Source organism: Meriones unguiculatus, chromosome 12 (assembly GCF_030254825.1).
Source record: "Meriones unguiculatus strain TT.TT164.6M chromosome 12, Bangor_MerUng_6.1, whole genome shotgun sequence".
NCBI classification, from domain to species: domain Eukaryota; kingdom Metazoa; phylum Chordata; class Mammalia; order Rodentia; family Muridae; genus Meriones; species Meriones unguiculatus.
The window spans coordinates 37,426,438-37,444,114 of NC_083360.1; the positions used below are offsets into that span (position 1 = coordinate 37,426,438).

General features: G+C 40.5%; 1 protein-coding gene across 2 annotated transcripts in view; it reads left to right on the forward strand.

Annotated features, from left to right (window-relative positions):
- Positions 1 to 17,677, forward strand: part of Abca13 (ATP binding cassette subfamily A member 13) — a 440,297-nt gene that overhangs the window by 231,259 nt on the left and 191,361 nt on the right. For both annotated transcript variants that reach the window (XM_060365661.1, XM_060365662.1), the window contains exons 40-41: positions 1,272 to 1,429; positions 2,739 to 2,969. In XM_060365661.1, coding sequence (XP_060221644.1) covers positions 1,272 to 1,429; positions 2,739 to 2,969 — 389 coding nt within the window. The remainder of the gene's footprint in view (positions 1 to 1,271; positions 1,430 to 2,738; positions 2,970 to 17,677) is intronic.

Below are 17,677 nucleotides of genomic sequence, written 5' to 3' on the forward strand. Positions count from 1 at the left end.
GCATCTGAACTGAACAATAGCTCTAATCAAAGTAACTAATCTGCCTCTGATGATCCTAGGTCAGGCAATGAGCCCACTTTCTTAGCACCCAGAAACAAGAAGACAAAGATATTGTCCATGGTCTTTGTAATCCATATATAGAAAGAACTTGTAGAGGGCACTCTACTCTATACTGTTCTTTGCACTACATTCCATTGTTTCTTTCGAGATGGATTCTAAAAGTTAATTAGAAGCCATATACTGTGGCTCAATTCCCAGCAATGATAGGGCTGAAATGGGAATATTGCTGTGACCTTGAAGTTAGTCTTGGTTGCATGCGATCTGCAGACCAGCTTCAGCTACCAATTGAGATACAGCTAAAAAAAAATCAGTACCACCACCAAAAACAAATAAAATCAAACCAAGCAATAATAAAAACAAACCCAAGGACCCAAGAAGAGAACAAAATAATTAAGACTGTTGGTCTTTTAATCTTTCTCCTTTATTGAAAAACATGAAATTAGGAAGAATTAAAATCAAGTTTTTCATTCTCTACTTAAATTTATTTTCTTGAAACCAGAATCAAAGAATATGTTTATTCTTTTTTATGTAACAGCAAAGTGAGGCTCAATTTGATTCAATGGGAGAAAAGTAGCTAAAAGCAAAAACATCTATTTACCTAACTGAAATAACTTTCCCTACATACCTTTAGTTTCTCTGGCTTCTCTTCTCCCAAGGTAAACCAGAATCTTTTATTCTCCACAAGGAAAGGTAATGAATTCTTAAATTCATTGTAGAAACATGTGAGCTAAACATGCATTTTCAGGAGGAAGCCACAGTGCGAGACTCAGCCATCTCTCCCCTTAGGCCCACACTCAAACTGCTACCCCCAGCTCCCACACTTGTCTCCACGTTCTTGTGGTTCAAGGATTCTGAATGATTTATCAGATGCAGTGTCTGTTTTGGTGCTATTACATCTGAGCCCTAGGAAACAAAGATGCTGTGTGCAGGGCTTTTATTTCATATCTGTTTCTCTCTTCTTCCTTGGCAGTATCTCCTAAACCTAATGGAGGAGTTTATGAAAGCAGCAGTGATAACCTTTTGGGAAACTCTAAAGAATAGCTTTCAGAATCTCTAATTTTCAAAATAATCTTGGCTAGGCTTTTACACGGCCCCATTTCAGTCTCCCCTGTTTAAAACATTGGTGATTTCTTTAAATCCTGTCCCAGGACACCATTCTTAAGAAAGGGCCTCTGTTACCCTGTACTAACAAACCCTCTGCTTGGACCCAGGTCGCACAATCATCTTCACAACTCACCACCTGGATGAGGCTGAGATGCTCAGTGACCACGTGGCTGTTCTCCAGCAGGGTAGGCTCAGATGCTATGCTCCTCCTGCAGGCCTAAAGGAGACCTATGGCCAAGGACTCACCCTGACACTCACCAAACAAGTAAGAAGTGAAGCTCTTTTATTTCACTGGGGGAAGCCCTGTCCCACCATGTTACCCAAAACAAAGCATGACACTTGTACAATAACTATGTCTAACTGTAGGCCTTTTTGCAAAATATACAGGATTCTAAATAACTCTTTTTAGACCTGAGCAGTGAGGGGGTATCACTCATGAACCCTAGGGTGCATTTGATCTTCTAGAAAAAAATAAGAGGGAACACAGTGACCTGATAAGTACCAAGAGCAACTATCCGGAAGCATGATGGCGAAGGCATTCTAGAAATTATTTTGACAGTGATACTCGCTTGCCCAGTATAGAGACACATCAGTAGGGAGATGGAACAATTAAAGTCAAGGCCTGAGAGATGAAACCTAAGTCACATCTGAAGGTACAACTGCTTACTGTCAGCCAGGACAAAAGCAGAGACCCTGGGGTTAGAATCCAGAAACTCACTACCCAGGTCTTTATGACTGTCTTATCCTTGGTGACCTTCAAAAAGTCTGCCCTTGAGTCCTTTGAGTGGTAAGTTCTCTTTGCCTTTTATCTAGTTGAGGTGATTATGTTGCTATTTAAGGAGGGCCCCTTTCTCTTTAGCTAAGAATCCTAGTTCTCACTTTTGGAACACTCAGACCTATTCTCTGCAATACAACTGCTAGGATTTGAGTCTCCACGATGATTCTTCTGGGAAGGAGAGCATTTCTCCAATACAGATCCCTGAAAGATATCTGCAGGACACTGGAACCAATATGGCCACATGGGTCAAAAGTAAACTCACCAGGTTTATCACTGTGGATTTGTGTTTTATAAAATAAAGGGGGAATAGAAGATGGCTCAGCCGATAAAGTGTTTGTTTTTGCAAACATGAGGCATTAAGTTAGATTCCCAGAACATACGTTAAGATCCCAGGTTTGATGACATGCAGCTGTAATCCCAGTGCTGAAAGGCTAAGCAGAAAAATCCCTGGTGCTTCCTGGCCAGTCAGTCTAGTCTGATTAATGAGCTCGAGATTCAGCGAGAGTTTTAAAGGAGACAGAAGTTTTCCCGAGAACGACTCTTGAAGCTGTCCTCTGGCTTCCACAGTGGCGCACATATGCCCACATGTGCACACACATGTATTAAAAAGAAAACGATTATATGTAACACATCTTTGAAAATGCCCCCTCCTGCTTAAATGCAGCAGTCTATCCTTGTTTTGAAATGGAATTGTGAAACAATACATTTATGAGTATAATGATTTGAGATGATTGGAGAAGTCAATGTTTTGATTGACCTTCCTTACTGCTTTCTCACCTACTTCTTTTTCTGGCAGCCCTCTGTCCTAGAAAGCCAGGATCCCATGGATCTGGCTCATGTCACATCCCTGATACAGGTCTATATCCCTCAAGCGTTCCTCAAAGATAGCAGTGGAGGTGAACTGACCTACACTATTCCCAAGGATGCAGACAAGACCTGCTTCAAGGGGCTCTGCCAGGCCCTGGATCAGAACTTACAGCCTCTGCACCTGACAGGGTATGGGATCTCCGACACCACCTTGGAAGAGGTACATGCGTATAACTCCATAAATATACATTCATGGTTTATGTTCCCATGGTCAGTTCCATATTTGGTGAAACATGAATGAATGGGAAGAGATGGAGGCCACAGTATGTATTTATATATAATTTATTTTCAAGCCCTGGTTAGGAGAATATTTCAATTACCTTTCCTGTTGTTGTGATTCAGTACCCATGATGAAAACAACTTAAGGGAGATGGGTTTTGTTTTGATTTACAATCCCAGTAATTGTACACTGTCTGTGCTGGAGGGGAAGTCATGGCCGCAGGAATGTGAGGCAGCTGGTCATGTTGAATCCATAATCAGAAGTCAGAGAATCTCCTCATGTTCGCAGCCAGCATACTCCATGTTATTTATACAGGTCTCCAAACCAAGAAACAGAGCCACTTTCTTCCAGGGTGGGTTCCCACTTCAGGAAACCTAATCAAGATAGCCTGCCAGGAGCATTCATGGAGAATTATCTTCATAGTGATTCCCAGATTCCATCATGTTGACACCTGAGATTAATTGTCAGTCATGCACAGTGGGAGTCCAAACCAGAATTTAACGTACTCCACTGGTGACTTCTATTTAAGCTAATAGCATTCTTATATTTGAGACCTGATGTGTGTTTGATCTGGAATCTGTAGATGACCAGTCAGTCTTCAGGAGTGGTGGTGCCTGGCTCCTCTCCGTGAACTTCTATTTGGAAGCTATCGTCACACAGTTGGTAAACACCCAAGTGTCAGGTGTTCTACTACCTACTTGGTACTGAATGCTGGCCTGCTTGCTCCCTCTTTTAAGCTCCCTCTTTACTCTGATACCTGGTGTTGACAGTTTCAGGGTGGAGCTGAGAACACCCACTACTCCGTGTCATCTCAACACAGTGGCCAGCCAAGAGTTTGCTCCTATTTCCTTTGAAGGAAAACACTGGGCTTTTAAACCCAGTTGAAGGCAATTCTTATATGGGCCCCTAATATTAAGAGCTACTATAAACTTTAATTCTACTTTGCTGTTAGCTATAGAAAGAACTGCAGATTAAAAACTAACAGAAGGACAGAAAATAAAAGTTGAAATAAGCAAGAAGCATTGTCCTAGCCTCTGTAATTTTAATTTGCCAGTTTCAGGAATAATACTAGTGATCAATCATTTTTTTTCTCTTTTGTCTGCTTTTTTCTTTTTTTCTTTCTTTTGTTTGTTGTTAATAGCATTACAAATCTGAACCACATATTAGAAGGTTTGGAGAACTGTGAGAATTTAAATAGTCAATTTTCTAAGTTAGAATGAGCATTAGAATGAGTTCAGGGATAAAAGGCACAAAGCTGGGTTTGTGGTCCCAAATGCAAGGCAACCCTTGAGAAATCATTCAGTTTAATATCTCTCCCTTCCTTAGCAGTAATAACATTAGTCTTTGTTTCGGGACACACAGTTAACTATGGTTAGTAAATGTAGCCAAGCAAATGGACATGTGTGTTGTGTGTGTGTGTGGGGGGGGTGTTGGTGAGGGAACAAGGAAAGAGAGAGAGGGGCTGAAGGGAGAAATCAGACCTAAATAATTTTTTTATTATAGTAGCTTGTTAGAATTAGCTACTTTGCTTTTATTATTAGTTGTTGTTAATCTCTTACTGTGCCTAATTTATAAGCCAGAATTTACCTTAGGCATGCCTTAGGGAACAAAAGCACAATTCACATTCTGTACCTGTGGGTTTTAGGTAATTGCAGGTTGCAACTATTCAGAAATAGCATCATGTCCATATTGAACATGTACAGACATTTTATTGTCATCATTCCTCTGGAAATTAATTACCTTGTATTAGGCATGATATATATCTAGAGATGAGTTGTTGTACATTGTGGAATGTCAGAAGATTATATACAAATACTATACCATTTTGTATAAAGGGCTTGGGCAACTTTTAATTTTACTCTCATACTCACCCTCCATGAATACTTAATGACAACTATTTGTTTGCAGAATTCAGGCACCATTATTGTTTGGAATACATCCTTCATGGGCAAGGGAAGACCACTAACATTCCTAGCTAATAGCAGCCAAAATATAATTTGTCTGGAGTCAGTATTCACAGATGAGTATAAAACAAGACGATTCATAGCCTTGCAAGGTGCTTGCTTTTATATTTAGAACAACTTTAACTCCTTACAGACCATATTATTCCTATCTCTAACTGAGGAATCTGAGCCTTGATCAGCTACTTTCTTTACCCCAAGTTATACAGGTCATAAATGATGGATCTGCATGTGGACGAAGGCTTTGGGAAATAAATTACAGTTTGAAAATGCTTAGTCTGAGCAATGTTCTGTGTTGTATTGAGACTAACGGAGCTGGAGAACACCAGTTCTTACTGTCCGTGCCCTGCCCTATCTACTTGATAGAGCGAGTAGAACACACAGAAGCAAGAAAACACAAAACAGCCTAACGTGTGCATGGTGTCTTTGAACTACTCTCTGGAGCCAATGATTGCAATCACCATGACCCCATGCCATGCTGCCTATTTTCCGCTTTTTTTCTGGAAACCTTTATATAAGGCCAACCTGGGAAGAAAGTCTGAAAATCTGGCTCTCCATCATCAAATCAGGGCTTTCTCCTCATCCCCTCACTTCACACTGTCTTTTCTTCATGATACTTATCTTGCTAAGTTCTGTGCTTCCTCTGTGACTTACCCAGTGAGATGGAGCCTTGGAAGTGCTATGCTTCCCTGCCGTCCTCCAAATCAATAGCATAAAGAGTTGGCTGTGTTGTGAGCTTGCTTAGTTGGTATTTGCTGAATGACTAATGTTAATTTTCAGATGGACAGTGACACCCCCCCCCCATACACACATTTCGTACAAACATGGTACTGTTTCTGAGTAACTGCAACTTGTAATTACTTAATCCCACAGATAAAGCCTGCAACTGTACACACTTGAGGAGTCGTGTCTACCTTCTGAGACTAGTTACGGTAGAAAGAGCATCAGCTTCAGACATTTATTCCATCTTATGTGTATGTGTGTGATGTGAGTGTACCAAGTGCATTTATGTGAACCACATGAATGCATGAACCCTCTGAGGTCAGAAGAGCATGTCAGATCCTCTGGAATAGGACTTAAAACCAGTTGTGAACTGCAATGCAGATGCTGAGAATTAAACCTGGATTTTCTGAAAGAACCAGAAGGGCAAACAGATAGACATTGGAAGTAGGAGAAGACAAAGAACAGGACAGGAGCCTTCCACAGGAGACCTCTGAAAGACTCTACCCACCAGGGTATCGAAGGAGATACCAAGACTCATAGCCAAACTTTGGGCAGAGTGCTGGAATCCTTATGGAAGAAGAGGGAGATAGAAAGACCTGGAGGGGACAGGAACTCCACAAGGAGAACAACAGAGCTAAAATACGTGGGCCCAGGGGGTCTGACGAGATCGATATTCCAACTAAGGACCATGCATGGAGAGGACCTAGACCCCCTGTTCAAAGGAAGCCCATTGGCTGCTCAGTTTACAAGTGGGTTCTCTGGTAAGGGGTTGTCTCTGACATAAACTCAGTGGCCTGCTCTTTTATCGTTTCCCCCTGTGGGGGGGTGGTGCAACCTTGCCAGGCCACAGAGGAAGATGATGTAGCCAGCCTTGATGAGACCTGATAAGCTAGAGTCAGATAGAAGGGGAGGAGGTCCTCTGATATGGACTAGGGAAAGGGCATAGGGGGAGAAGAGGGAGGCAAAATATATAAAGAACTCAAAAAACTTGATATCAAGAAAACAAATAATCCAATTTAAAATGGATACATATCTAAACAGAGAATTTTCAAGAGGAAACTCAAATGGCTGAGAAACACTTAAAATGTTCAACATCCTTGGACATCATGGAAATGCAAATCAAAACTACTTTGAGATTTTTATCTTACAACAGTCAGAATGGCTAAGATTAATAAAACAAATGACAGCTCATGCAGGAGAGGATATGGAGCAAGAGAAGCACTCATTTACTGTTTGTGGGACTGAAAATTTGTACAGCCAATCTGGAAATCAGTGAGGTGGTTCCTTAGGAAGATGGAAATCGATCTACCACAAGAAACAGCTATACTACTCTTGGGTATATACCTAAAGGATATTTTGTTTACTTCAGAGACACTTGCTCAGCCATGTTTATTGCTGCTCTATTCATAACAGTTAAAATTGTTAACAACCTAGGTGTCCCTCAATATAGGAATGAATAAAGAAAATATGATGCATTTTCACAATAGATTTTTGCTCAGCTGTTGGAAGAAGGAAGGAAGGAAGGGAGGAAGGAAGGAAGGAAGGAAGGAAGGAAGGAAGGAAGGAAGGAAGGAAGGAAGGCAAGCCACAGGTAAATGGATGTAACTAGAAAAAAATATCCAGAGTGAGGTTACTCAGACTCAGACAAATATGGTATGTATTCACTTATAAGTGGACATTAGCTGTTAAGTTCATTATAGCAAAGCTATAATCCACAGAATCACAGAGATCAAGTATAGAAAAAGGGACTTTGGGTAGGGGCAGATAGAACTCCTTCAGAAAGGTAAACACAATAGTTATAGATGGGTGAAGGAGTGAAGAAATGGATGGATGGATGGATGGATGGATGGATGGATGGATAGATGGATGGATGGGGTCAGAAAGACTGAAATGAGAGGATCAAGTGTGGAGGGGGATCAAGAGGAAAATGAGAAAGGGTATATGGGGAAAGACAGCTCAAATTGAGTATTGAAGGATAGTATTGAAACTTAATACAAAGAAAGCTTTATAAATTTGTACATATAAGAAAGTGATCTAAATGAAATCACTAGAATCCCAAATGGCCATCTTGTCACCAAATGAAGTTTCAGTATTAAGACTGGGTTACATCTAATTGAGTTGTTGGCCAAAGTGGTATTGTGGGAACCCCCAAACAACCCAGGTGGTTGTCAAGACTTTAGGTTACTCTCAACAAACTGACAGCAAGGGCTTATTGCTAAAGACAACACCTATACAACTCATAGAACACGTCCAGTTTAGAATTTTACAGGATCCTTGAGTGGCAAACAAGTGGTCTCAGCATCTACATCAGCCCCTGTGCCTCTTCTTGGACTCCTTTCTTTCTATTTGTCCTGTCCTCTTCTTTTTTAAATTTAATTTAATTTATATATTTATTTATTACAATTTATTCACTTTGTATCTCTGCTGCAGCCCCCTCCCTTGTCTCCTCCCAGTCTCACCCACCCTGATATATTTGGTCCTTGTGGAGCTCCTGTCCTCTGCAGGTCTTACTAACTCTCTCTTCTTTCATATGATTCCCTGCACTCTGCTCAAGGTTTGGTTATTAGTCTTAATATCTGCTTTGATGCACTGCTAGGTAGAGTCTTTCAGAGGCCCTCTGTGGTAGGTAGGCTCCTGTCCTGTTATTTGTTATCTCCTATATCCAATGTCCATCCCATTTGTCTTTCTAAGTGAGGCTTGGTCATCTTAACTTGGGTCCTCTTTCTTGTTTATCTTCTTTAGGTGTATAGATTTCAGTATATTTATCCTATATTATATGTATATATAAGTGAGTATATACCATGTATGTCTTTCTGCTTTTGGGATGTCTCACGCAGGATGATCGTTTCTAGGTCCCACCATTTGCCTGCAAATTTCATGATTTCTTCATTTTTAATTGCTGAGTAGTATTCCATTGTGTAAAAGTACCATAATTTCTGTATCCATTCATCAACTGAGGGACATCTGGGTTGTTTCCAGGTTCTGGCTATTACGAATAAAGCTGCTACAAACATGGTTGAGTAAATGTCCTTGCTGTGTACTTGAGCATCTTTTGAATATATGCCTAGGAGTGGTATAGCTGGATCTTGAGATAGCAGTGTTCCTAATTGTCTGAGAAAGTGCCAGATTGATTTCCAAAGTGGTTGTACAAGTTTGCATTCCTACCAGCAATGGAAGAGTGTTCCCCTTTCTCCACAACCTCTCCAGCATGTGTTGAGTTTTCTTGAACCTTGAGTTTTCTTGAACCATTTTTATGTAGCTGTGAGTTGTTCAGTTTCCATGAGTTTGTTAGCTTTCTGCTGTTATTGATGTCCAAGTTTAATCCATGGTCATCAGATTGGATACACGGTATTATTTCAATTGTATTGTATTTGTTGACACTTATTTTATGTCCTAGTATGTGACAAGTTTTTGAGAATGTTCCATGAGGTGTGGAGAAGAAGGTATATTCTTTTGAGTTTGTGTAAATCTTCTATAAATATCTGTTAGGCCCATTTAGTTTATAACAACATTAGCTCCAGAATTTCTCTGTTTAGTTTTTGTCTAGGTAATCTCACAGAGGGATATCTTTGCAATATCTGGCAAATAGTTATATATTTGCCAGAATAAAGTATTGAAGTCTCCCACTATCAGTGTTTGAGGATCAATATGTGTTTTAAGCTTAGTAGTGTTTCTTTTATGAACTTGATTTCCCTTATGTTTGGTGCATATGTTAAGAATACAATATCCTTATGGTAGAATTTTCCTTTGATGATTATGTGGTGACTTTTCTTATCCTTTTTCACTAGTTTTGCTTTGAACTGTATTTTGTCAGATATGGAATACTAGCTTGATTCTTAGGTCCATTTGCTTGGAATACTTTTTCCATCTTTTTACACTGAGGTGATGTCTATCCTTCATATTAATGTGTGTTTCTTGGATGCAGAAGAAAGATGAATTCTGTTTTCACATCCGTTTTGTTAGTCTGTGTTGTCTTGTTTTTGAGGAGTTGAGACCACTAATATTGATAGTTGTCAATAGTCAGTGTTTACTAATTCCTCTTACTGATATCTGCTATCTTTGTTGGGTTTGTATTGGACCCTGGTTGCAGCTTCCCCCTGTATATTCTTGGCAAGTATGAGGCTGTCAGGTCACCGGTAGAGAGTGCTTCTCTTGGTTTATGGGTGACATAAAAGGATGGAGATAGGCTAGGAGGAAAGGCTGGGATGGACCACAGGAAAGAGTTTGGGGACTGGGGTACATACCAAGATATAGTGTCTCTAGGAAATGGTTTTAGGTGAAAAGTGTGGCTCCAGCAGGCAGGCTGTTGCAGGAATAAAGGGTGACTTTGGAGAGGTCTGAAGGTCTGGAGAGACAGGCAGGACAGCCTGGTGTGGCCATTGGGGGTTTCTAGTGGTTGATTGATGGCTGACACAAAGAAGTTAAGATGGGTTGAAAGGGAAGACTCAGAGCATCAATGGGAAAGACTTAAATTGAGCCTTCACCAAGAGGTGGAAATTCCAGGGAATGCCCTCCCCATTCCAATGTTATATTAGATTCACCATTGTAGTATGATTTACAAGAATTCTTTTTATATCTTAATTGTCTCTATTTGTACTTAGCAATTTCTTTTATTTTCTCCAATATTTGTATTTGTGCTTTACCTATAAGTGTTTCTGTATTTTTGAAAATTTCTCAATCCTCTTTCCCTTTGACCTCTTTTCTTAAAAATATGTATGTGTGTATGTATGTATGTATTTACATATGGTAAAATATAAGCTATCAGTTTCTTGATTGCATAGAACATTGGATCATCCACTTCCAAATACAAGGGTCCTTTATTCCCACTACTTTCTTAAAGCAATAACGTACCTGTGTGACTCACATCTGCACATCATTTTGTCTTTGTCCAGATTCATATTTCCCCCTTTAGCCATCCTAACAATAACTGCAATAAGAAATAGAAAAATTGCTTAATTGCTCTGGAGACATTGCATGCATTTCTTCAGCTGCTTGAAGTGATTTTCTCCTTCCACATTTTGTGATGCTTTCCACACAATAGATCCTAAATAAATATTGATTTATTAAACCTTAAGATTTCTTTTTGATTTCTCATACAGGCACGTGTGTTTAAAAAAATATTACTTTTCTTAAGGGCAAGCATAGACAAGAGTTAAAATACATTAAATGCTTATGAGAATTAATGAAACAAAGACATTCTGTCTTTGAATTGGTTTGAGAAAGCTATCTTAAATTGCACAAAGAGTAAGTGTCTTTAAAGGATTTCCTTTTGTTTGGTGTGGTCTGTCAATGTCTGTTCACAGGAGCATTGACTGCCCTCTGCTGTGGCTATCGACCCTCAGTTGGGTGGCTCCTCTCCGTGCTTTCTCTTTGTTTATCTGCATTTTGCCTGATGACTTTCTTGCAGTTGAGACAATCTGCTAAGTATTTTTCCTGACTCTGTGTGGCTAGAAAGCAGATTTTGTTTTAAAAATACAATACATTAAAAAATAAATAAATATGGTCTCTATAACCCTAAATCATAAGGTTGATATTTGATTATTTTATTTGTTATTTTTTAATTTTTTTAGCTTTTTTGAGACAGGGTTTCTCTGTGTAGCCTTGGCTGTTCTTGACTTACTTTGTAGACCAGGCTGGCCTCAAACTCACAGACATCCTCCTGCCTCTGCCTCCCAGAGTGCTGGGGATTACAGGTGTGTGCTACGGTGCCTGGCTCAAAGTTTATATTTGAAACTGGATTGTGCCTTATCTTCATTACTAAACAGTTGACTCAGTAGGCAAAGGCACTTGATTCCAAGCCTGACATCCTGGGTGCTTCCTAGGACTCACATGGTAGAAAGATCTGATTCCAGCAAGCTGTCTTCTGACACACACACACACACACACACACACACACACACACATACACACACACGTACGTGCACAAACACACTACAGTAAGTAAATAAATGCACGCAAAAAGGTATTTTCTACTCTGGTGCGTAAAAATAAGGAAGCTGGCAAAGAACGAGCTTACCCTGTGAAGGACTGAGGTCTAAGGATAGCAGGAGAGCTTGGCTATACAGAAGAGGCTCATTTGTAATAACTTTGAAGCCCACTCACAATTTCTTGTGTGATGCAAACACAGTAAATTTTACTAATGTGTTGTTGTGTTATCTTATTTTTGTTCTTTTGAGGCAGGGACTCACATGATAGCCCAGCATGGCTAGGACCTTATGGTGTAGCCTAGACTGGCCATTTGTTCATTTGAATATAATAATATTGTAGGAGAGTAAGGTAGATGATTTCCTCCAGCCTGTCAAGTTGTGGAGGTTGAGTCCCTTTTGCCCCTCAGCCAACATGAATTTGAATTCCTGTGGTGTGTTTGACTTAGTCAACCTTAAATCGAGCAGCATACAGAGGCAGTATGGATGTGTGATAAAAATCAAATCTAGAGTAGAATTTGATCCGTTTTAAAATTTTCTTTCCTTCTTTCCTTTTGGAAGTAAATTTCTAAGAACAAATAATTACTGTCTCATTTAGCCAGGGCAAAGAGACACAGTACTATCTGGAAGAGCAAAGATGCAATCCAGAAGGCTGTAGATATGGTTTAGTGGGTTTGCTATATAAGCTTGGGAATACAAGTTTGAACACCCAGCACCCATATAGAAAGCTGCTCATGGCTACAAGTGCCTCTGACTCTAGCTTTGGGGACAGAGAATGTAGACCACAAGACCTCCTGGCCAGCCATTATAGACAAATTATAAGGCTCTGGTTTAAAAAGGAGACTGTTTCAATATCCATAACACGGCAAATAACATGATAAACCTAAAGTCCTGCTTTGGTCTCTGCTTGTACATACGTGGGCTTGCTCACTGCATACTCAGAAATATGTACCCCACCCCACAAAACACACATACTAACAATAACAATAATAATGATAAAGATGCATTCTGGGATTATGATTTACAGTCTTTTGGATGCCTCATAGTCATTACCAGCAGGAATTCCTATGTCCTTGACTTCCATGTCCTCCGGACTTCTGAACTTTACATGTGTCATCATGACTTCAGTACAGGTTTGTCCTATCTCCTTGTGAGTGTACTAGGCTTTTATTTTTAGGTGGATGTCTAGAGTACTATAGGGATGGTGTTATGTTTCTTTGCTCCTTGCATGATGGAGCTGATCTCGTCAACACTGGCAAGGAGAAATTTGATCAAAGAGCAAAGAGCAGCTTTGTAGTGATAGCAGGCTTTCACTAGAAAGTGAATTTCCTCCTTTATCTTTTGAGGACATACTTCCATTTTCCCCAGCCACCATTTTTGGCACCTTCTAAAGTTTCCTGTCTGAATTAATCATTATTACTCAGCTTGCCCTGGGTTATCTTCCTGATTCTGTCACTTGTATATGTTTAAAGGAAAACGGTCTCTTTGATGAATTTCCTATTTAGATCAGTGGTGATTCATCAATTCTGTTCCATTCATCCTTTTCAATTTATTCATTTCTGGAATTATTTTAATGCTGAAACCATACCAGTCTTGGCAATGACAGATCCTTCACATTGGCTTTTGTGTCTTCTAACAGTCCTTCTTTGAACACATTTTACTATCTGGCAAGGGGATCTGCTCTCTATGACGCTATGGTGGCTTAGCAGGGATAATTTTAAAGAAGTCCAGGTTGCCCTGTGTACTGATTGAGAGGTAGTTGGCAGCCTTAGGATCTGTCTTGTATAAAGCACATCTTATTTTGCTTCGTTTTCTGCTTAAATATGAAATTAAAGAGATCAATTCTACTTAATAGTAAGCATTTATTCAAATTTCCCTTTGATTGTAACTGTGCTGACTTATTGATAGTGAGAACTTGATTCTTGTCTTTGATGTTTCCTTAGTCCCTGTGACCTCCAAGTCAACTCTGCAGTGTCCTCTTAGAAGATTCTGCCCCAACTCAAACTCTAGTTTATACTGGCCCCAATGTTAACATGACCCTCCATCAGCAGAAGAAAAAGAGGAAGGTAGAGAAGAGAGAAGGTTTTAGATTTCTTGAGAACGTGTTCTCTTTCTCTCCTTTTCTCTCTCCCTCTCTTTCTCCTTTCCCCATCTCTTGTTATTTCCATCAAAATACAGCATATTTGCTATTCTGAGGTGGGTTCAGTTTTATATTTAAGTCTTCTCAATTTAAAACACTCTTAAAATCATGTACTTCTGGCTGCTGGCAGTGTTCTAAACATGTGGTTTCAGTCCATCAGGTTGGAGTCCTGGAGCCCATACTTGACACTTTCTGTTTATAGAGAGTCATTTTCGGGTCAGATACCATGAGTCTGACCTAGATTTAACTTTTTTATACCTTATCTAACTTATCACACCCACCCTGCCCTGTACAGACAAGCAGAGGAAGACACTACATTTCCCACCATCAGGAATTAGAGCCATAGTTTGCTGGATGATGGCAACTTCTACTCTGTCCTCTATCTTTTACTGTCTTCAGGATATCTAAGGTTATAGCCAGTCATTGTTCTTGCTTCAAAGATGTTCTGATGGTGTGATAGGATGAATAATGAGTCCTCCCGAATGTTCACATCTTGATTTCTGGACCTTGTAAATGTCATCTGTATGGAACTTATGATGAGGAGCAGCACCTGTATTTTCTGGGTGGACCTGCTGTAAGAAGATAGGTCTGTATTAGAAAGTTACAGAATGATGAGATGGAAAACACTGACACGTGATACAGCAGCTGCAGTCACAGCAGCCACAGCAGCCACAGCAGCCACAGCAGCAGCAGCAGCAGCAGCAGCAGCAGCCGCAGCAGCAGCAGCCACAGCAGCCGCAGCAGCAGCAGCAGCAGCCACAGCCACAGCCACAGCAGCAGCCAGGAGGCTACAGCATGGAGCTACAGTCCAAAGCACGGAGACCAGAGACTATGTTCTTCCTGGACTGTGGTTCAGGAAGTCCCATTTTATGTTATGACCTGCCTTATGTTCCCAAGCCTGTGTTTGGTATGACATAGCAGTCATCTCAGAGCAGTGCTGCCCTGTGTGACGACCGAGTGCTGTGGGTGCTATAGAATCACTTTAGCCAGAGCCTTGCATTGCGAGAAAATTCCTGTGAACTCTTGTGTCTTATTTATCTGAATTCTTTACACAGTGTCATCATTTGCTTGTACATAGCAAAAAGAGAAGCAAAATTATGTCATTTGGGGGAAACTGGAAAAAAATACAGGCCATGCTGTATTTTAGTTAAAGCTTGGCAGTTCCATCTTTTCCAGCGTCCCGTCCTCACTCAGCCCTCTCTTGTTGTGATGAGAAGTCGTGTCAGCCTCATCAGTTTCTCTAGCACCTGCCAAAGGCAGGGTGTGCTGACTGTATCTGGAGTAGAGTCCATCACCCTGACATTTTGAGAGTGGATTGCGCCTGGGGTCGGACACTATTTGCCAGTACCCTTTAAACAGAGAGTGCAGCAGATGAACCACTGCCCTCCAGCCCCAGGGATTGATGGCACCATCAGTACACAGATGACACTAGGCCACGGTAGCAGGCTTACACCCTGAAGCTTCTCTTAATTAAGGAGACAGAAGTCCCCAAACGAAGACTCCCTGATCTGTTGAATTTATTTTCTTCAAAAGATAAAAGTTTTTTTTTAAAAGGACAGAAAATCCCTAGGCATTGCATTTAAAACTATATTATTTTTGCTCATTTTTTTTGCCGTTAATCTCTTTGAGCTTTAACCTTACCACTGCATATTTCATATCCTTTCATTTTGTTTGAATAAAAACAGGGCTAGTGTGATCAGTTGTGAAGGTTTGTTTACTTTAGATACCTGATGTAATTTCAGTGAGATGCACAATATTATATGAGGTTGGAGATGATTATCCAGCCGGTTTGTGTAAAGACAGAGAAATGTGGGCAATATTTGGCCCATTTGAACTGTCCTCTGGTCCTCTTTGATCTATAAGTGATAGAAGAAACATCAAAAGAAGAGGACAAGGTATACGTATGTGATACCATTCCATGCAAAGTGCACAAATATAAGATGCTTCTTAGGCTAGAAAATGTATGTGGGACATTAGAGGCTCAGCTCTATCAGAGGACATCCTGTTTAGGGGCTCAGACCTACTCTATATCCATTTTGAAGGGGTGTTTGTAGCAGAAGGCATTTCATAATCTTACTTATAATGAGAATTTTTTCAATAGTTTGCCTCTCATCATAAATGGAGAGATGAAGCAAAATTTATTATCTTTTGTAGAAAATTTATATCTAATGATAAGGAATACTTTGAACTTAAAATGGGAACTTACAGTTCCAGAACCTAGTGGAATTTTGGAAACCTTTTCATATATTTTGTTCTATTAAAGCCTGACCTTTTCTGTCCTTCTCTGTATGTTTGGGTTCCATGAGACTGTTCCAAAAGGGAGGCTTGCAGCCACAAGCTGACTGTTTCCGTTTGTCACGGGACTTACAGATCCAAACTGCAAAGGCACATCCATGCCAGACACCTAGACCTTTGCCTACAGCATTCAGGTTCAAGTTGTTTTAGAAAAATTGATCCTTCGGCTCTCTCCCTTGGGCTCCTTTGATATTTTAGTTCCTGAAATCCCTGGTCAGTGTGCCTGCAGTGAAGGAGAGTCAACACTAGATGGCACTCCTCACAGCTTTATGATCTTGGCACTTACTGTTTGCCTTTCGCACTCAGTGAGCTAGAGAAACACTCTGAACAAGGCACCCAGATACAGGCTGTGTGATAATTGTTCTGATATCATCTCTAACTGCCCTTTGAGAGTGCTGAGAGAAAACCCATGATTGTACTCTGCTTCTTTCTTCAACATGTACAGACAACGCACATGTATCCATGGCATTCCCAAACACACACACATCCATTCATGTAGGGCTTTTGTTTTTTTGTTGTTTTCTTTTTCTTTCATGGCAAGAAGAGATGAGGAGTTTAAACAGGAGGCACAGAGATTGGTGTAATGATGCACCTATTGGAATAAAAATACGTTTTATGATATAGTTACGTGTGACCAATCATCAAATAAAAATTTTCTTTCAGAATAAGACTCAAAGACAAGTTCTCACTCAATGAATAATTCTCAGCTCACACTCTTGCTTCGGATTTCATCCTGTGTAGCTGTGCTGAGGGAATAATTATTGTGCTAATCCCCCAAGCCTTCCTCTACAGTGGGGATAGCAGTACTTATCTTCGTGGATTGATTTCAGAATTACACGATGAAGCATATCATGTGCGGGTGTCCTCTGGCAAGCCAGGATGAGGTATTGTGATCTTGTTACATGCCAGGCACAGTTCCCATCAGTCTCTCTTAAAAAAAATACATTTACTGCTGTTGGTGGTTCTATAACATGTATCTTATTACTACCATTTAGTTCACCAAGGAGGTCAAGTCAAAGCGTGATGAAATGATGCATTGAGGGCTGCCTGGCTGGCATGTATATACTGTGTCGTTCTAAATTATTGTCAACACTGGTTTTACTTGTAGTGAGTGTGGTGGCATTTCCTGAAGATCTTGCCATGAATCAGAAAGGTGCTATCTTTCAAATGAAGGAACTACCTAAGCTCTAACAAAACCTCCTGACCTTGACCAGTGTTGAGGCTGCAGCTTCTACTCAGTAGGGTTCTGTCTGAACTAATTAACCACATGAAGAGAGAGTATATACCTCTCCCTAGGGGGCTCACTTGCTCACTGATTCTGTCTCTGGGGCCCTCTCCCTGTGTCTTCCCCTGTGGTAAGAGTCAGACCAGGAACGCTTCAATAATTTCATGACTCTTGGCTTATTTAAAGGAATCAGACTCATGGTACTGTTTACAGAAGTTCAGAATGGGAGAGTGGACATGCTGAGTGTGTGCTAGCTGTTGGACAGGAGTGAGAGTAAGATCCTAGAAATGGAGGCAGGGCCAGAGATCTGGGTCTCGGTGGATGCTTTTGTAGCAGATATGTGTAGAGATGGGAGGGGTGGAAGCATGTGCACTAGACTT